The sequence below is a fragment of the Gobio gobio genome, assembly GCF_949357685.1.
Source record: "Gobio gobio genome assembly, chromosome: 11".
Taxonomy (NCBI): domain Eukaryota; kingdom Metazoa; phylum Chordata; class Actinopteri; order Cypriniformes; family Gobionidae; genus Gobio; species Gobio gobio.
Genome location: NC_137104.1, coordinates 23621508 through 23643924, shown reverse-complemented (window position 1 = coordinate 23643924; position 22417 = coordinate 23621508). Strand labels below are relative to the sequence as shown.

The following is a 22417-nucleotide window of genomic DNA, read 5'->3' as shown; positions in this document are numbered from 1 at the left end:
GCACCAAAATTCAGGTCCTGTCCTACATAGGATGTTAAGTGTCACAGTCAGTTTTGCAAGTGCTTTCATTTTTATTGCAAAATAAATTGGTTTTCGAAAGGTTTCCTTGCAACAAAAACCAAGGTGCTGACATGTTTGGGTTGTGGAGAGTTTGACGAGAATGAAAGACTGTGAGAAAGAAGCAGTTGCTGTTGATTTATTTCCAAGACTGACCTCACAGTCACACACGTGGTTGGATCAAAGTCATCATTTTCAATTCTTTGGAATCCTTTCCATTTCTGCTGACACAAAACAGCATTGCAGCATTATTATAAAAACAAGTACTGGAAGTTGCACAATGTGACAGGATGCGTAGACTAATTTGTTGGTGTGCGTGTGTGTGTGTGTGTCTATAGGATATTTTTCCATCCTTTTCCTTTAGTGCTGTAATGAACTGCCAAGCACGTTAGGAACTGCAGACTCACCAGTTACATTTTGACAGAGTTGAACCTTGTCTGAGTCATGCTCGTATTGATTGAACTGTCACTACTGTTGGATTTGCACTGAGAAGGTTATTTGCAGATTCTGTTATACTTGTAGTCTTGAGTGGTCTATAATACCTGGAGAAACTGAAAGCTGTCTGTTAACATTATTACCATTCTTCTCAATGGAAGTTGCTGGGCTGGTGCAGGAACCCCTGGAAAATTTAGATTTGGAATCTGCCGTCTTTCCCATACCGTTTTTTTAGTCACCTGACGCATAAATTCCATGTGACTAATCACTTAGGAGTTGCAGGAAAATAAAGTCATTACTGACTGATTGCTGGGTTTATCTGACATCGATTATGCAACACAAATAGGTCGCCGTTGAAAACCGTCTAGTGGTCTCTCTGGGTGTCTAATGTTTCTGGGTTTACTGAAGTCTTCTGTTTGGTTTGTGTTCTTGTTTGAGATTGACTCTTGGTTTTATGTTGAACAGCTTCACATACTGTACGCTTGAAATATCATTAGGAACAGGCTGTTGTTTTGTATGCTGCACAACTACGGTAACCCTTGACCCTGTCTGTAACATGGAAAAAATTGAGGAACAGAGTTGTTTGCTTATTGCTAATTTGTCAATATATGTAAATAAAGATTCAAGGAAGCAGAAGAATGTGTAGGTTGGATAACAAACACGACCAAGAGTCTTAGTATTATTTATTATAATTTTTAATTAACCTTATATTTTTTTTATTTTTTTATTTTTGTTTAATTTAAGTATTTGTGTTTTGCGCATTTGTCACTTGTAATTAGTTTTTGTTTTTTTAATTTATTTTTAATTTTGGTAATTTTAGCACTTCAACTTGCATCGTGTCTACAGCGGACACGACAGTTGATGCGCCGATCCGCAACAGCTAGAAGCTGTCTACACTGGACCAAGGCAACAGTTCGAATCTTAAAGTTTTTTTAAGTTTACGTTTTTAAGTTGATATATAAATTAATATTTTATTTCAATGAATGAAAATAATTTTTTGTTTTATTTAGCAATAATAGCACTTTTCAGAACCGTGACTGCATCTACAATATAACTTTCTTTCATTTTGATTTAAATAAGAATCTGAGTAGTTTTACATGACCATGTGCGACTCGCTCTCTGACCTTTTGAATCGGATGAGATGTGTTTTGCTTCTCTGCCTTCTATGTAAACAGCTCCTTTGCATGTGAATTTGGGAAATGAGAAACAATGCTTACCGAACCTCCAATTTCCTCCTTATTACTTCACTTTGACTTAATGGGCCAAGTTGCTGGCTAGCAAACAGACATATTGGATGTTCTCAGAAATCCAATAACTTTGGAACAAGATGTTTTTGCATCTTAGTTTAACAATAACAATAAAAATATTGCAAAACATTGTGGATTCTTCCGTTTTACAGGTGACCAATTATAACAACAGAAAAGGTCATTTACACACAGCTTTCTCTGCAAATGCTTGTTAAAAAGATTTTATTATCATAAGAACTGCAACTCGTTGATTCATTTTATTTGCTTAACTGTGTAACTTGCTTTGTGTGCCACAGTGTCCACCACATGATATCATACACGTGCAAATTGTGCAGATTTTCCAAGTGGGAAATCCAATGTCAAGTGTCGCTCCATTAAACTTTTCCATGTAGGATATTGGAAATTCTGAACATCTCAACATATGCAACAAGACAATTGAAGAATTATGTGAGGGAGCATTGACTCATCAGGCATGGAGAAAGAATAAACTGTACATTATCATACAGTAATTACCAGAGGAGTAACATGAATCAGTAGCCCACTGATGTTTGACCTCTGCAGTGAAACACACTACTGGTTATCCACCAGTCAACACCACCATGTTCTCCATTATCTGGATGAAATCTCCTGAATCTCATTAATCTGTTTGACATTGTGATGTGATTGTGATTACATTGAATGAGAGGTTTGATGGAATAATTTGATCAAACTCAATTGCCTTTGACAATTGACAAGCAGAATAATACACACTGTTCTTCAATTCAGCTGTAGTTTTTTGTTTTTAAATAAAAATAAATTATTTAAGTTGAAAGGAACCTGGTATCACTTTGTAATGATGTTCTATACATTAACATTAGTTAATGCAATAGCTAACATAAACTAAAGATAAGCAATACCTTTACAACATTTATTAATTTTGGTTAAAAAATGTTGTATTTATAAGTTTACATTAATCTAGATGAAATAAAGTTGCATTTTATTTATAATTATTGTAAATTAACATTTCTGAGGAAAAATAAAAAGATAAATGTATGGATTTTTGTTTTACAACATGGCTGTATTTGGCTGAAAAGGTACACCAGTCCTATATTACATCAATAGACAAGTTATGATATGAAAAAAAAGCATTTTACTAAATCAAAAATGACATCAGAAAATAATTGAATGCAGACTGTAGGCATTCACTCCCTCCTCAGAGTTTTATAGATCGTAAAAAAAGCACATGATGGTTCATGATCATTGAGATTGTTGTCTAGGTTCGTTATATAATAATTTTACTGTTTAATTTCCATTAATGTGTATGAGATTTTTTTTTAATTGTTATTATTTTATGACCGTGCAGCTGCTTGGTTTTCAATGTTAACGTTTATTGATCTGAGTTTTGATAACTGGTCAAGGTTTGAAAAGATCATAGAGTTTTTATAACACACATAAATGCCAAATAATCAAATAAACACACACACACACCCCGTGCGCTCATCTATGAGGGAACAGGGTGTTGTCTGACTGTTTGTTCTCACAACAGGATCTGTGTAATCAGCTCTAGCATTGGCTGGAAAATAAAGATGGATTATCTCTACTTTTTTCCTATTTCTTTTTCTTGAACAGTTACTGCAACTGTACTTGTGAGCCTATAGACCAGGACAATTTTAGGAGAGTGCCGGTATTATCAGAGATAAAGTGAAGTGTGTAATTTACAGTGGTGGAAAAGTATGTTGTCTTTGTTACTGCACTTTAGAACATTTTTCAAGTATCTGTACCTTTTTATCAGAGTATTTTTATTTTGGGAAACTTTTACTTTGCTATATTCCAAAGCATAATATTGTACTTTTTTACTTAACTACTGTTCGAGTAGTGAACTAGCTGATTCTTTTCAATTAAAGGCACAATATGTACAATTTTTGGATTCAAATATCCGAAAACCACTAGAACAATGTTATGTTTTGTTGACTTGTGTGCTTGCATTACATTATCCCAAATGTTTCAATCCAGAGAAATAAGCTATTTTAACCAGGATTAATGACATCATACCCGCATTACCCTTGATTTGGTTTTACTTTGTAGAAACCATGGAAACACCAAAGACGCTTTAAGATATTATGTGTTTTATTAGACAGGTGGTGAGCAACTGTTTGGATACATTCATCAACAGAAAGCTAATCAGTGTTATATTGCACAACACAACACAGTTAGTCTTATCGTTTAAATAAAAAATGTTTTATTTAGTGCGAGTTTTACATTGCCTAATATCGATCTAGCTTACGTCTGCTCTGCGTATGCATGACTAGAAAAAGCGGAAGTGGTCATCTGCGGCATAATAAAAGCTCTGTGAAATCCAGGCGTCATCAAGCTACGCCGGTGTTTTGAATAAGCGACCTCTAGCGGCGAAAAATTACATATTGTGGCTTTAATCGGTTTGCAAATTGCACTGAATGATTCATTCATGAAGTACACCGATCCAATTGCATCTCTTCTCGATTCAACAACTCACTGATTCAATGATCCATTCAGAGCAAGTCTCCAGTTAGCAATTCACTGAATTCACAAGTCTGACTCAAAATGAGCCAAGAACTGGAGATCCCGAAGAAAAGTAAGTTAGTCTACTAATGCAGAATTTTAGAATTTATTTATAAATGAAAATCAGATTTACTGATGGTCAGTTGTTTGTGAACTAAATCTGCTGTAAAAGAGCGAGATGTTTAAGCCCACTGTATGAAATGCTCGAATGTGCACATTTCCACGTTTGTTAATAACCGTCTGAGCGGTTCATCTTAATAATCTTCATAAATTAACATAACTTTTGTGAAGTTTGATATACAATCGCCAGAAGTAAAACACTAAACTTAGGCTCTATACGAACTACACACATGCATAACTTTAATGTTATCACCATTAAGCTTCCAACAACTCTTTTGGTCTTTATTTGAAAAAAAAATTCCCTGAAAGTTTAGGTTAGAAAAGTGTGCAATTATAAACGGTGGACTAGTGAGTAGATGGATTCATCTATTCGGTGAAGGGATGCACCGAAATGAAAATTCTTGGCCGAAGCCAAATAACAATAAAACACTTGGCCGGAGGCCGAAGCCGAATACCGAACGTGGTTTTTCGATTTTTGTTCTTTTCTTTTTTTTCTCCATTATTTTGTCAATTTTTTCACCATTGCATAAATTAAATAGTAAAAATTAGCTTTTTACTATTTTGTCTTGCTTTTTTTAAAGAAAAATAAATTAAAAAATTACAATTTGAAAATATTTAACACTGAACATTTTTTAGCATTCCAGCAGACATTATACAAGCAAAGCACTATATAACTTAAATTAAATGTAAAAAGCAAAAAAATTGGCCATCTTATCTTTGGCCTATTATGCCTACAGGTATCATGATCAAATCACTGAGGGTACTTCTGAAATCACTGAGGGTGCTCTATTAAAGTGCAGATGTAGGCTAAGCAACGGCTCCACAACAGTGAGTGTACAGTGAGACATTTAAGATTATTTAGTATTTCAAAAATATTTTGCAACAAATATTTTTCTATTAATCTATTAGTCTGCCTTTACATTGCTTTAATGTGTTACTATTTCACTATGTCACTTCCGAAACTTTGCAGCATGCGATTGGCCATTAATCCTTTTTGCAACATGAAAAACTTTTTATTCAATGGATTATATAGACTGTAGACTCGACAGCGAGCCTAGACCGCTCCATTCACGATCACTAAACGCTGTCGCTATGTCATTTCATCGCAATCTCACAAAGTTCAATGAAGCTGCTAACAATGCACAATAAATATCTTACTTGCATCAATTCGTGTCTACACTTTGTTTGTTTGTTCATGAGAGGTTTTGCGAGCCTGTCACCACTGCAGAAACACTTTGTAAATGGATACATTTGACGTTCTACAGACACAAATATGCACTGGAGGATTTGCCAATATATTATTACAGTATCAACTGAGGGGTGCTCTTGCTTACATTTGAGGGCGCTTAGACAGTGTCTTGTGTCTATCTCGGACACTTTAATGCTTCTACACTTCCGCCATGTTTGCTGCATTTTGAAGCGTACATACCTCTCTCACACGCGCTGGTTGCTATATTTGATCGCGTCATCAAAAACGTCATTGTTTGGTTACATTTATTCTGTCTTTTCACTTATTCGGCCGAACACAGAAAGTGCAATTTTTGCTATTTTCGGCCGAATAATTTCAGTTGCTGAACAATCAGTGCATCCCTAATTCGGTGTGAAAACTTTTAATGTCCCTGATAACCTCTGTAGTCCCATTTAGACACTTGTTAGCAATTGGCTTTTTCAAGGCAAGTAAAAGCTTTTTTTGTTTTTTGTTTTTTTAATCTAAAGGCGGTATTACTGATGTATTTTATGCCGTAGAATAAAACGTGAAAATAATTTTTCACGCGTGTTAACCACAAACCTATTTTAAGCTTTTAGCATTGCTAAAATGCAACCTGTTTCTAGGGTTTGGCCTAAAAATATGTGTAAATGCTGCTATAGAAATACATCTTATGCTGACTGCAAAATTTGTGATTGGAACAGGATTTTAACATTGAAAAAAAATGAAACTTTTGGATACATTTTGTACTTGTATTTTACTATATAATGAAGTGCTGTGACACTGAATACTATGAAATCTGGGAAAGCCTGCAGGAGTGTTCTGTGCCTCCTGACAGTACAGTATAATTGATTTGTGTTTATAGTTGGTCTCTGAGCTCTTCATGTCATATTTGTGGCTCTAATTTGAAATTCTAAATAGCTCCAATGCAGATAAACATCCCAGTAGAGACAGGGACCTCAGATAGGGTCAAAATGAAGTTATAACCTGCAGTACTATCCGTTGGAATATACAATGTATGTATTTTTTAAATGGACAATGAATGTGAATGTCTTTATCAAATTGTAGTCAAATCAGTTAAAGTAAATGTTGGAGTGGGAATGATGGTTTAGCAGATCTTTCTAATGACTTCTATGAAGTGTGTCTTAAAATATTGGCAAAACTAGGCTACTTATGCTGTGCTTTTTATTTTTATTTTTTATATGAGATTTGTGATTTTAAATAAAGATTTTCTTTTCCGAAGAATATACCCATTCCCCACACATTTTAGCATATTCAACACAGTGTCCAGAACACATAGTTTAGCAATGTTTTCTGCAGCATCATTGTAAAAGTTTATTCCATTTTAAATATACATTACATTTATTAACATATTGGTCAGTCCTCAGTCCTCCAGGGCCAATGAAATAAAAATAAATTAAAGCTAAAAAAAACAAAAAATAAATGACAACCATGTAACAACTAAAATTAAAATGGAAACTAAAAATGTAAAAATAAAAGCTTGTTCAAAATATTGATAAATACTATAAAAGTATATAATTAATTCTAAAATAACACTTTCCTGGGAAAAGCAAATTCTCAGGATTTTATTTAGATGTTTTTATTTAAAGGCCAAAATGTGTCCTGGAAAGTGATAATTCATATGGCACGAAACAAAAAAATGGACATTACGTTCTTTATTATGTCTGGGCAGAGACGGTTGGGTTTGGGGGACAGCGAGTTCTTGACTTTGTTAAAGGTGTGTCCGGTAATAGAGCTGACCTTCCTGAACGTTTTGTGTTAGCATTGCTCCTCTGTGGGATGTAATCACTATATCCATTGAGATCAAATTGAGATTTAGTGGTCATTCGTTTTGTGGCGTTTACAATGGCAGACTCTCACAATTTTACATTTGGTCCCACCAATATCACATGTACATGTGTCTCAATTTTTCTGTGTGTGTGTGTGTGTGTGTGTGTGTGTGTGTGAGACAGTCTATCATATGCCATCTTAACTTCCAACACTTATTCAATGAAAAGCACAGCTTTGACATAACCATCTGCTGTTTGTTGTATTATATTGTTTGAGCAATAACCAGAAGAATTACTTTTAAAAACAAACAGCTCGGTGGTTATTAGGGCTGTAAACATCAACACTGCTTCCAGGGCTTTGTCATTACCTCCACTGCCGTCACCTTGAGTTTATTACGTTTGTAAGATATATAATTTATGTTGAAGAGATCCGGCACACAGCAGGAGGGGAAAGTGTTGGCAGGCTGATTTAAATGATGCAGTTGAAGACGACAGGGAATGTGTTATTGATCTGTTTGTATGGGGGGCACCTTGAATACATGCAATCTTTTTTTATTGTTACTTTGATTTAAATGCCCAATTATGTTTATATACTTGTGATACTCTGTGGTAGTGGTACTATGACTAAGTCTCACGTGTCTTGTTTTTCTCTCTCTCCAGCATTAAGCTGCTAGCGGTTCAAGACTTGGCCGATCGGGAGGCTTTAGACAAGGTAGTGTTACAATTCATCAGACAACACACACCTTTTCCTTTCATCACAATGTTCTGAGGTCAGTTATTCTCCAATATTAACCATCGCCAAAACTAGAACTAACTAATTATTTTTTCCATCGATTTTCTTTTCCAGTTAATCGATTATTTTTTCCTTAGTTAATCTATTGTTTTCTGAATAGTCTAATAATCCTTTGGTTAATTTACCAATAAGTAATAACCCTAACTAATCGATGTATGACATTTTTACCTAATGATATCATTTATCACAAAAGATAAGGTTTATTAGGGAGGCCTAATTAGGAAAGGTGTTTACAATGGTTGCGGTCACAGTGACTTTTTGGGATTTACAGCAAAAACTGCTTACAAGTGTGAATGATTTGTTCATTCAGGACATTCAAATAGCTGATTGAATATGTTAATTCAGCTGTATGATCAAACCGCATTCTAACTAGCTAACCACAGCAACAGTATTAAGTATGGCGGTGTCCATAAAACCGTGAAGTTTTACCATGATTGACAGCGTGTGCTTCCAATCAAGGCATGAGTTCATCCATCAGATATTTTAAATAACCAACAACAGCGTTAAATGCTTTGTAACCGGTTACAGAGAGTGCGTCTGAGCAGCATGTCTTGCAGCCTCGCGCCCACGGCAGCTCGTAAAAAAACAAAACCGTATGAAAGGGGTCATGACATGAGAAATCAATTTGCCTTGATCTTTGGCATGTAAAGGGCTCCAAACTGCGACTAAAACGGCTAAAATACCAAAAATAATAATTTGCGAGTGATATTTTTGCTGAGATCGCCACTGGCGAACATATCAATTTACATGTTACGATTAAAAACCGCATGTTCTGTGATGAGTAGCCCATGACATCTCTTGTTGTGTTGACGTAATAAAATGAGACGACGCAGCAAAGGTGCAGTGGAAAAAAAACTCACCTCAGTGAGTTTGAGCGCCAAAATACGAACCATAGATCGTACGAACGGAGACAGCGAGGATCAGCTTTCCGTTTCAGAAACGCGTATCAAAACAAAAATATGCCAGCATGAGAGAGAGAGAGATAGAAAACGATCCATCCAGGTAATATAAAAGTGCCGAAAGGCAGTATTTCGTGCACACAGCGTGGTTAAACTACAACAAATAAACATGTCAGCTGTGTGGACGCGAGCTAATCGTTAACTGTAATGGCAAAAATTAATTCGTCGACATCACTAATAAGAGACAAACCATAATCCAATTGTCTTTATAAAGATTTATTTTCCTTGCAAGGAAGAGCCACGGTCAAACGCAGCCGCTCGAGGCTACCTTGAGTGTGAACTGGAGACACAAAGAAGCCACAAGCTTCTTATACCCCCAATGTCTAAATAACCCCCTCAGTAATTTCCCATACATCTGGCGAAACCCACTGAAGGTTTCGCCTTGAGCAATTAAAAGCAAGAAACACAATGGTCCTTCATCTGTAACAACAGACAGAGTATCACCTACTCTTAATCAGCATATCTATTCAAACGCATAGATGCTAGTCAGGAATTCCAATTCCAAGAGCCATCAAAGATAAAAGGGACAATGTATGGCTTCCACAGGTGAGGCCTCTTTGATCTGACTCATTTAAAACACAATAGAGAAAACAGGTCTGGAAGATTAAATCTTCTGTGATTAAATTTTTCCCCAACAATTTCCCCCTTTTATCATTCTTTGATAACTTGCAAAAAAGAAAAATTTTAAATGTTTATATAATAAAAATAGAAGTAGTAATAATAGTCACTCATCACATTCATTAAAGCTGGGTAACAGCAACCTGTCGAGTCTTTCTGTGGCATGAAATGGTTTCTGTCACCACAAACCCAAATTACAGCATGCGAAGTGTCACTTGGTTTGCTAAACGTACAGGTAAAACCTGTTGTGATACTGCCTATCACCGCTGTGCAGTTCCCTGTGGTCGAATTCTTGATTTCTTGATTCTTGAATTCTTCTTTAACTTGAAAACTGGTTGGCTCAGCACCACGTTGTGCCAGTGTCTCTGCTCCTGAGATGATAACGGCAAATGATGTTTATATATCTGCCCGCACAGACGTTTTCCTCCTGCTTCTCTCTCCTCTCGGCTCCTCCTCCCCGATCACTGGTGGGACCTTTCTGCAATGGCTCGCATGCACCCACGTCGATCTCTCCGCTACCGTGACGGCAGTGTCGTCAGAAGCCTGACAAAAGGCCCTAGCCACCTTTCCGCCTTCCAGCTCTTCGTACTCAGGTCCTGTTTTACCACGTGATCTCCTGGCTTGATGTTGTGCAAGGGAGTCTCAGCCGGTTTCTCCTGAGCAGTTTTCGCCTTCTCTTTAAACTTCAAAAGCCGTCCTCATCTTAAAGCCATCACCATGTCTCCAAATTATCCTCTGCCATCCTACTGACCTGCAGGATTAAGACTATGATAGAGACATATTAGTTCAATATCATACAGTTTTACTAATCCAAATAAATTTTGTTCTGCTCCACAAAGTTATCAATCACAATCACAGCATGGTCTCAGCTGGCTCTTGAATGCCGATCTCATTCATAGCTCTTTTCCTTCAGGGTGTTTCCTGGCTCTCAATTTATGCGGTATTTGGTGAGCGGTATAGAGGGGCCAATATTAGGGCAGGGGCTGCTGTGTCCAGTCTTGACCTTGGCCCTTACGAAACACAGCTTCCCCCCCCAACAGAGATGCTGCTGGCCTCACAGACATCTGCCTCACCTCTCATACACACCTCACATAAAACCCCCTCCTCCTTTTTTTTTTTTTTTTTTTTGTTAGGGGGTCCAAGGCGACTTATCGTGATTCCCCTGGCTTGGGTTGCTATCCTGTCAGGCCGTAGGAAGTCTTACCCGTCATCGGGAACAACCACATCGTGCTCAACCTCGTCATCGCTTTGAGATCTTTGACCCTAAACAGGATCCGATATTTTTCTGGAGCCTTTTGGAAAGTGCATTCAAGAGTCATCAGAGCCATCTGGTCTGCTTTTAAATTAGCAAAAACATGGAGACAGGTTAATTATAACACAACTTAATCACTAAAATCCATCATACTTCTTCAAAGACGCAACCTAACAGTGCGTGGATTACACTCAGTGAATTTAGCCAAAACAACTCTCCATTCCATTTAATGTTCTGCTACATCTGTGACTAAGGCCATCAGTTCTGTACATGGTGAAGGCTAAGAGTAGACAGAAGTTACTGGTCATATCATACATTAATCAAACATTTCAGTTCATTAAAAGTCTGTATTTTTAAAACATGTCTTATTGCCCTCTTGATGGCACCTTTTTCTATCTTAACAAATAACTGTCTATTATGTTCACATGATACCCTGTGCCTTTACTCATCAATATCTTCTATCATCTGTGGCACAGGCTCATATATCAGCTTTGAGCTGGTCTGGGATCAGAGAGAGACTTTGAGGCCTTCAGGGCTGGTACACTGCATTTTCATAAACTTCTCACTCTTCACACTAGCTCAGCGTAAGATCTGGCTTTGTTTTCAAATAAATGAGACATTTTCCTTTTAACTCTATCCTTAGACAGAAATCACATTTTCAAATGATCATAACTTTATATTTGTCTCTTGCCCCCAAAATTAATTCAGAAACTTTAATTTCCACTCAGATTGAGTCTCTGTTACTCAAATTAGGCCACGTGGTGGCCGGATTGAGATTACAAATGGTTTATTTCAGATCAGCACAATCTTATCTTTTGAAACCAAAACATCAATTTCTAGGGTTTTCAACATTTTAACACCTATAGTTATTTCAACAACCCAAATCCTTAGACAGAAATCACATTTTCAAATGATCATAACTTTATATTTGTCTCTTGCCCCCAAAATTAATTCAGAAACTTTAATTTCCACTCAGATTGAGTCTCTGTTACTCAAATTAGGCCACGTGGTGGCCGGATTGAGATTACAAATGGTTTATTTCAGATCAGCACAATCTTATCTTTTGAAACCAAAACATCAATTTCTAGGGTTTTCAACATTTTAACACCTATAGTTATTTCAACAACCCAATATTCAGTCAAATCATCATTATCAGAGTTTTGCAAAGGTGAGAAGAGCAAGAACATATTTATTATATCTTTTTCATTTAACTCGGTTAATCAGGATTTATATATTTTATATATATCTTTTACAACATGTTTTATCATCTTTAACTTTAATTTTAACCTCATATTAAAATTATCTCAAATCCTTCCTTCAAAAATAATCACTAAAGAATTTATCAAGCTTATTATTTTCTCATTTTCTTAGTGTAAATCTCTGCTTTATTCTTTTTTTTTTTTTTTTTTTTTTTTTTTTTTTTTACTGATTTCATTTACAGAATTTAGTCTGGTGGCCTGATTTGCCACACTTTTTACACCTTATGGGTGTTCAGACACAGTTACGCGCAAAATCAATGGCCCAGCTGACCACACTTAAAACACTCTCATCTTTAGCTTATGGAGCAACGTTCAGCAACCTGTGTGCTCCAAAAGTGGCAGTCTGTTTGAGAACAGAGCTCGCTCGAGGTCCAATAAAACAGACAATGGCTTGCAATTTATGGTGCTTTATCAAAGTTTATCTGCTTTTTCACCAACATTATTTTTAGTTACTCAAATTGTATATCTCCCTTCGGTTATGGCACCTCCCCCATTTTATAAATTAATGAATACGCACAAACATCTACAAATTTGAATTTTCTTGTTCTCTCTTTGTTTGTAGCTAGTCAACTTCCAATTACAATAAAAGCATTTCTGCCCATTATCTTCATCAGTCCAGCAAATTTCTTTGAAGTCAGGGTTTCAGAGCGGAGCTGCTTACAGCATTTGCTCTTGTTCATCTTACAATCTTTATACCGACTAATCAAATTACTGATCATATCACTCAAATTGTTAGCTAAAATTTAGTCAAAGTTCATACTCACCAGCGATCTTTAAACAGCTGTGGCATTTTAATTTCTCCGTTTCATTTCTCCACAGTCAATGCCTCTCACACCCAGCATTTCGGTGTCTGCTCACAGTTCTCACACGCGTTCTCACAACAGCCCATCGATTTATCCTTTTCCTTCAACTGACTCTTTCACAGTCCCAGTCCGGTCACTCAGCGGTGACACTCAAATCATGACATTTAATGAACTTCGTATACGTTGCATGCATTTCTGGCCATATAATTTTCTCATTTGATAAAATACCGGTGTCTCATATTCAGCTAGCTTGCTTTGGATTTCCCCATATTGGCAGTCTGATTCTGTGGCTTTTTTCGCGCGCGCGCTATTAATCTGTTGGACGTCTCCATACAGATCTGATCTCTTCACCCAAGATCAGCCGGGCGGACACTCGCAATAGTGCCCTTTTTCGGGACTGCACACAACTCAGTCCCCGGACCGCACACAACTCAGTCCCCGGACCGCACACAACTCAGTCCCCGGACCGCACACAACTCAGTCCTCCAATTCGCCCACGTGATTTCAGTTTCTATCCCATAAACATATCAACCACGTTGCATTCGTCACAGAGTCAGACTCCCCCTATGGTTTATCCCTATCAATTCAATTTTCAATTTAACCAAATTCTAAAAAATAAAATAAAAATTCCCCCTGAATTTTTTCAAGAGTTTGTCTCTTACCAGAAGCGCCCCATTGCCATCGGATTCGTTTTCTCTGATTCCAGTGTCTGGACCCTCCGGACACCCCCAGAGCAGTCAGCCCTTCTCCCTCAATTCTTCGGGGTAAGGCTGTGACTCTAAGTCCAGGATGATCGGGTCACTGTCTGCTCTCGGGGTCCAGAAGGCACATCCAAGGAATCCCACTTCTGACACCAACTGTAATGGCAAAAATTAATTCGTCGACATCACTAATAAGAGACAAACCATAATCCAATTGTCTTTATAAAGATTTATTTTCCTTGCAAGGAAGAGCCACGGTCAAACGCAGCCGCTCGAGGCTACCTTGAGTGTGAACTGGAGACACAAAGAAGCCACAAGCTTCTTATACCCCCAATGTCTAAATAACCCCCTCAGTAATTTCCCATACATCTGGCGAAACCCACTGAAGGTTTCGCCTTGAGCAATTAAAAGCAAGAAACACAATGGTCCTTCATCTGTAACAACAGACAGAGTATCACCTACTCTTAATCAGCATATCTATTCAAACGCATAGATGCTAGTCAGGAATTCCAATTCCAAGAGCCATCAAAGATAAAAGGGACAATGTATGGCTTCCACAGGTGAGGCCTCTTTGATCTGACTCATTTAAGAACTTCACATTATTTGTAGCACAGCCATCCATAATCGCAGGAAGATTACTTAACTATCACTGGTAATATGTCACTTTCAATGTGTTTGTTTATTATTAGTAAACAATTAACAAACTTTCAGCTTTAAAATAATCGATTTTGTTATGAAATACAAGCAATAAATGTAATTTTGGCGCTCTTTAAATTGGCCTGACAGATGCTCAATCAGCATTTCCACTTTGGAAAGAGCTTGTGTAAAACGGCTTAAGAACAATCATGTGTTTACCTCAGAAAAGACATTCAGTGCTCATACACTCGTTAGTCATCTAGAAAAATAACTCTAGAAAGGGGCTAAATATATGCGCTCACATAATCCTTATATACTTTTACTTAACCTGTTACATACATAGAATGGAAGGAGCTAAAAATGAAATTTAACACTGCCTATATAATTGCATGTGAAAAGCTGTATTTCACCAAATTTATCCTCTCATATATTACTAATGAATAAAAAATGAATAAGTTTGTACATGACATACTGTTTATAGGATCATTAGGAGGAGGCCAAACTATACTCAATGGCCAAGTGATGGATGAAAATGCAAAAAAATTTAAATGAAAAGGAGGACAGATGTGACAACACATGACAAAATTTAACACACGTTTATTATTTTGTGGCTCCTATTTTTTCCCCCTATAGGAGCCAATGGCTCCTTAATTGATTGTTTTGTCTGGAGCCCTGTAAAGCCGCGTTTCCACCGAAATTACCCGGAACTATTTGTACCAGGAACTTTTTTCCCAGGAACTTTTTCTCCCCCAGACCTGCTACAATCTGCGTTTCCACCGCGGTCTAAAGTACCGGGGAGATTAGGCAAATTAGTCCGGTGACGTGGCAATGCGCGCGACTGCTTCTCCCAGTCACCGACGGACATGAATCACTTTTGCGCGATACTGTCTGCAACAATAACAAGTGGAGGAGATGCAAGCAGCGCTGCTTTTGCATACACATTACCAACACTGCTTATTTAAACGTGCACTTTCACCTGCTTTGACCATTTTAATGCAAAATGGGATGATGGGCAATCCAAAATCTGAATGTGTTGTAATAGCTCAATTCCAAAACAAAATATTTTCAAATATTGAAAACAATAGACTGAATTAAGCGGTTGAAAGATTAGGTACTAGACTGCAAGCCAAGTATTTTATTTTTTATCACAATAACATCTCTTAACATTCACAACAAAAAAAAAGTCACATGACTAGTATTACAATATGCTTCATTAAATGCATAATTTTAGAGACTTCTTCCTCAAATTTGAAATGAAGCAGGACCACACTTATGGCTTCACTTAAGTTGTGGTTATAAGTTATCATACTACATTCACATAGTTATACATTTAAAAATATAATATTTGGGTTTTCTAGATATGTTTATGTGCATATTCAGAAAGACTTGCGAGCAGCAGCCATTTTATTTGCTTCCTACACTATATGAATACAATTAGAATGTGGTTATATAGTTAGAATGTGGAAATTAAAGACACAGTGACATTTTACACATTTGACTTTATTTTAGACAGATTAGTTCTTACAAAATTAAAATAAGTGTGCAAAGACAAATAAATTACTAGAACAATAAAATGAAAATATAAAATGTGAAAACAACTATATAAAAAAAAGTGTATTTTTCAGTAACCTGTCCAAGAGCTGTGCCAACACGTACAATATATAAAGTACAAATGTGGTAGTGCAAATGCTTCATTCAAGCGGATGGTCATTGTGGCTACTTCTTGAACGACTGGACAAACTGTCCAAGAACAGACAGAAACCCGGTCTGAAAGTCCCTCTGCTTTCTTCCGCTTCTGACTGGTGGAATGCCAACTCTTGCCTCCTCATCTCTCCTCGGCCTGGCTCTCCAGTAACAGCTGCATATATTGGTTAGTTCTTGTCCATGCTGCAGGACGGCCCGGTTAGCATCCTCCATGTCCCTCAGTGCATCAAGAAAGTCACAGTCCCTTTTCCTTTTCTCTAAGTAGAAAAATTGCACTGAAACACATGGAAATTAATACACAAGGCAACCATGAAACAATAGAAACCATCAATTAATTATTTAAAGTGTTTTCACTACAAATAATGAACAATTGTTTGGCCAGCTTGAACAATGCCCAGTGTGCCATTTTTATCATGGGCAATTTAAGTTTACAATTAAAAACAACAAAACTACTCAAAACCATTAAGGATTACACATCAGTTTTTAAATATATACACATTTTTGTCAGCTTTATACCTCTGCGTGTGTGTGTTTCGGCAGGAGACACGGGGTTAACGTACTGGTGACCGCGGGGGAAAACACGCTGGTCTCCGTTGCCTGCAATTCATCAGGGCCACTCGTTACACCTGGAAAAGCACGTTGAAAAAAGTTACTGCAACGTGTTTAAACACTGCGACGAGTTTAATAGATGATACCAAGATGAGATATTTACCTTCAACCCACTCGGATTCCTGGATGGTTTCCAACAACGCACTAGCCGAGTCTTTCGTTACCGCTGTACCAGAAAAGGACGGTCTGTGTCCCAACAATACGCCGGTTTGAACCGCTCCGGTTGTTATCCTTTAATTTCTTGTAATCTTGTCTTAATTTCTTCAACTTCTCTCTGCACTGTTTTCCAGTGTGACTGGAACCGAGTCGATATCTTCAGGTAACGTTATACCTTTTCATTGCGGGTCACCGTTTCCAGTTCCCGCTGGATGTCCTCCTCCGCTTATATGCTCAATAAAGCCTGAGCCTCGTCGCCGGTCCATCGGTCGAATTTTTTGTTGAACTCCATTGTTGCAAAGAAAATATTTACTGAACGCAGAACCCACGAAACCCACCTCGCAAAAGACTTGTAAATATGGCGGTGGAAAAAAAAATATGCTGCGAGAGCTCAACCAATCAGCATGTTCAGCGCCCAAGTCCCACCCCCGAAATTTCGCGAACTTTTCAAAAGTACCACCTCGCAAGCAGGGCCGTTTGGAGGGGGAAATATTTACCTGGAACTTCATTTAGACCCTGGTTCCTGCGGTCGAAACACACCGAGTTCCCCCCCAAAGTTCCTGGTTCCGGGGTAAAGTTTCTGCGGTGTAAACGCGGCTTAAGAGGTCCTACTGGTGATCAGTTGATGAGCAGCGAGTGGATCTAAAGTAGATGTTTACTAAGGCTGGGCAATTTTATCGATTCTGCGATATAAATCGATATTTTTTCTCCCAAGAAAGTATAGATTTTTAAGCCGCTAGTATCGATACATAAGTCCCATTCAAATCCCCGTGTTTACCCCCATTTGCGTTGCAGGAAGAGCGATTTGGTCAGCCAGCCGATAGTATCGCTGTAGAGCAAGTTACCCATACTACTAACTTTACACAGACGCCGACGTCTACCTCTTCTTGTTTACGGAGTGAGAGCGAGGAGATTCAAAAGAAAGGCGGCGAATATAAATCCAGCGCCTTCATGCTTAAAAGCAGATGTGTGGGAGCACTTTGGGTTTAAAAAGAAGAAGGAAAGCGACGACTTAGACTCAGGGGTCAACAACATGAGTCGCCCGCAAGGACCACACAAGTTGCCCGTGGGTCTGTTCTAAATATAGCTCACCATACTATTGCAGCTGCGTTCAGTCGCTTCCGTGTTAATTTAAGCGCAGGGCTCCAGACTGAAGCCGAATATATACTAATGTCTGTAAATAATAAACTGCAAAATTACTCCGGCATGTTATGCGTCTGTGTGGATGACGGGCGCAGAGCGCGCGCAATCGCTCTTGTAGTCTCTGCCGTCACAAACGCATAAACCGTCACTTCATGAGAATTTACCGTTTCATTTGAGAAAACTAGGTGCGTCTCATTCAGCTCCTGGTTCAGTAGTCAGGACAATGATCAGGACATAAGTCAATGGGCTGATCCCTGATCAGTGCCCTGACTGAACTAGGGAGCTGAATGAGACGCGCATCCACTGTCATATCAAGAACACAGACACTGGTAATCACGGCAACCCGTCAAAATAAAAGTTCGGTTTAACGTGAAGACATTTACTACAGATTGTAGCCTACAGTAAATTTAGCTACGTCTCTATGTAGTAATAATAATACGTCTCTACTAATAATAATAATTATGAAATAAATAATACTAATTATATAATTATTAATGGTTGCTTATTTTTCACTTGATCTTTCATTTATAAACAATGTTTACTTTTAAACAGCATACAGCCTTTACATGTTTATGTATTATTTACTTATGATTATCATCATGTATAATAATAGATTTATTTTAAAAAAAAATAGTGGTATTGTACCGACTACTGGAACTACTACTCTTTCAGGTGTAAAACAGTTTGGATAGTTGTTAATATGAGAATTATGATGCATTATTTAAGAGTTTTAAGTATTATATAACATGAGTAGCTCTCTTTGACTTTCTTTTTTAAAAAGTAGCTCTCAAATGAAAAAAGGTTGGAGACCCTTGACTTAGACAAAGCATCACGGTTGGTTTGCAAGCTGTGTGACACAAACGTGAAATACTCTGGAAATGCTACCAAATGTCAGTGTCAAGCTAAAAAAGCTGTCAAAGAAACTGTTCAGAACAGGCCACTTGCTGCAATTTTTAAAACTCCATTGTTAATTGCAATACTGCACTTTATTTACTTTTCAAAGGCTTGTAAGCTACAGTTTGCACTGTTTCAATAAATGGAACTAATTTTCTCAACACATCTTTGATTCATTTTGTCCAGCATTTGCAAGCTGTAGACTCTCTGTCCAGTCAGACATATATTGTGTAATTGATGATTTTAGTTTTCAGTTCAGTTAATTCAATCCAAGTAAATGAAACACTCACAAGATGTCACCAAAATCACTCTGTCCCCTTTAAATCTTTCAGAAAATGATGTAAGTGTATCGAATTATATCGAATCGTATCGTTGGCTGAATATCGTGATATATATCGTATCGTGAGCTGAATATCGTGTATCGTATCGTATCGTGAGATTAGTGTATCGCTACAGCCCTAATGTTTACAATAAGATTGTGATGATAACAAGATTGCGATGCCACGCAGACGTTGTGCTGTGGAAAAACATCATCTTTGCATAAGCTGCCGAATGATACCGATGTCAGAGAAAAATGGAACACTCCCTTTACAATCGCTGGAGCTGTCAATCAAAGTTTATCAGTGACTGAGTTCTGGATCTGGACTCTCGCCAAAACTCTCTTAATAATCAACGAATCTCTTATTTACATTGTGAAAGCATTCTTTAGTGTGTGCAGAAATCGAGTTGCAATGACGAGATCACTGCATTCATGCGATCAACATGTCTGTGATCGGATACAATGCTCATCACTGCAACCTTTCATGCCACAATATAAATATAATGCCATAGATCTAAATATAATCATATAATCAACACGTCACTATTAATTAACCTTTAGAGCTGTAATAGTAAAAACGTGCTAAACGTTTTCGATAGAGTTCCACATGTAATACTTAGCCATTTCATATGCAAAGATGTCAGCCTATCACAACAGTGGGCGTTTACACTGAAGTCTCACAGCAGACACGCCCCTTCCAACAGAGCGTTCAAATGGGAGGGCTAAAATCAGGGTAAGGAAAAATGCCTTTTATTTCTAATTTATGAATTAAATTTTGATGGAAAAAGTCATACTAAGTGACCCCTTTAAGCACAACATATGCAACTGTATGAAATGCAGTATGAAAACTGTATTCTAGTGCCCTGTAAAAATTAGCTGTAATAGTCCAAATATTTGCTCTGCCATCTCGTCGTTTTGAGGGGAGAGAACCTTGGGATGTTTTCTTAAGATGCTCCTGCATAGAAGTTGTGCTGCTGTGGTAGGCCTATGCCATTTTAGTTTTACAGAGCGTCCAGAGCACCATTTTATTCAGTCTCTGTTAAAAAAAAAATTCCCACACGGGCCAGATATATTTTAATAACGGCTTATTTTCAGCATGCCCGGGAGCAGCCATCATTAGGGAACATAAACAGCGCAACGAATCGACACATTTCATGCAAATCGACTATTTTACGATTACATTGACATTACATGTTCCAGCCCTCATACGGACACTCATTCGGGTAATTATGTCCATCGCTTCTTTTAATGTCTCTCGTATCCCACTGCAGACTCACTCTCTCACTCTCTCACTCTCTCACTCTCTCACTCTCTCTCTCTCTCTCTCTCTCTCTCTCTCTCTCTCTCTCTCTCTCTCTCTCTCTCTCTCTCTCTCTCTCTCTCTCTCTCTCTCTCTCTCTCTCTCCCTCTCTCCCTCTCTCCCTCTCTCCCTCTCTCCCTCCTTGAATCACTATTCAATGTCTCAATCATTATTTATGCTTGTTCGTTTGTCTTAGCTCAAAGCTTCTAGGAACTGTTTTTCTTCACAGAAGCTTTGCATTTAATAACTCGGATCAATATTTTGTGTCCAATGATTTACTTATGTGTGCAAGTAGCTGCTTGTTATCGCAAAATAAACACCTTTTAGGGTGATTCAGGACTCCTGCCGGGGGTTTATATTACGATAACTAGCCACTCAGCATTTTCACTGACCACAGTTTTGACGTTGAGACCATGGCGAAAAGCTGCCATATAAATATTTTTGATATTATCAGGTATATTACGCTGCTGTCACTTTAAGAACTGACACGCGGATCCATTATACAGTTACACTGTATAATGGATATGTGTTTTCTTTCTCAAATGTTTACGTTTACTTAAAACATAACTGACTGTTTACATGAATACTCGCCAAGACTGGCATTTTGACATTATTTTGTGTGTATTTGACTGTTTAAGGGCAATACGCAGCGAAAAATAACTAAATTTAGTACTGAAAGGCAGTTTTAAGTGCACGCACAAAATCTACAGAAATGAGGAAAATTAAGTGCAATACATGCAATCCCATGCCGATATTCAAGCCCTTTAAAACCAACATTATTAATCCGGAGCAGATGAAATGATAAAATAAAAGATAAAATATCTATTCTGCAGGAAATGAGTATGGGAAGCGTTTCAGGTATTTCAGGATCTATTAATCGAAAAATGTATATTTTTAACAACACTACGTTGCACTTAGTTTATTATTTCAGATTCCCTTTTAAAAGACTACAACTGAAAAATGTCTATATTATATAAAATTCAAGCCGCTAAAGTGGCTAGTAGGAGTGACTGCGTTACACGCCACTGCTGAAATCCACCCGCATTTGGAGGGTTGTTCATGTCAAGCCCTGCTCCCCCTCCCATGAAACACTGTGAAAGACGTAATAGAATCCGTTTTCCTCAACTTAAATAATTTGCATGTATAATATGCATATTGCACAATAATATGCACATGTATGTAAATCCAATGGTTATATTTCTCAATTTGTTTGCTTCATGAGATTTTAGTTCCTTCTCTCATTAAAGCTGCCAAGTCTTATACCTTTTGTCTTTTTGTTCAGTTTTCAACAGACCAGCATGACCATGTACACAAATAGCATATAATGTGTGTTTGAGGTCTTCTCCACAATGTCTGATGCTGGGAATAGACTAGTAAAGTAGGTTAGCAGAGCAGCAGTTTGTCAGTGAGAGGACAAGGGCTCCCTTCTTCTTTTTCGCTCTCACTCTCTTCCTGTTCTGTCTCTCCCACTGCAGATTAGAAAGGTTCTTACTCTCCTACTTCTCTTTCTGGGACAAATCATGTTGATTTGGTGTGGCATAATGGTAAAAGCTCAGTGCTGGTGATTGGAAGGTTGCTAACTTGCTAGTTCAATCCCAGCAGTGTGTGAGCTATGAACCTGATCATCATTGCGCCCTTGAAGTCCAGGCCTATTATTCCTGTGAAGATCCATACAAACTGACAGCGATCATCAACGACAATATGACCTCATATCATTATTTATCAATAAGAGTGGGCGTTTTAAGACAACATGAGTGACCTTTTAGCGATGCCATAAATTTCAACTTCGTGTAAATGCGCAGTAGTTTAATCACACGGTGTGAACGGCCCTCAAGTGTGCGCTGTAAAAAAAATTCGTGATTTTAATGGTAAGAGACTGTTAAAATTAGTTGTTAAGT

General features: G+C 37.7%; 1 protein-coding gene across 1 annotated transcript in view; it reads left to right on the top strand.

Moving 5' to 3' along the window:
- Positions 1 to 22417, top strand: part of eepd1 (endonuclease/exonuclease/phosphatase family domain containing 1) — a 53489-nt gene that overhangs the window by 11381 nt on the left and 19691 nt on the right. Inside the window, exon 2 of the mRNA XM_079829505.1 lies at positions 8034 to 8085. Within this exon, the coding sequence (XP_079685631.1) occupies positions 8034 to 8085 (52 nt within the window). The remainder of the gene's footprint in view (positions 1 to 8033; positions 8086 to 22417) is intronic.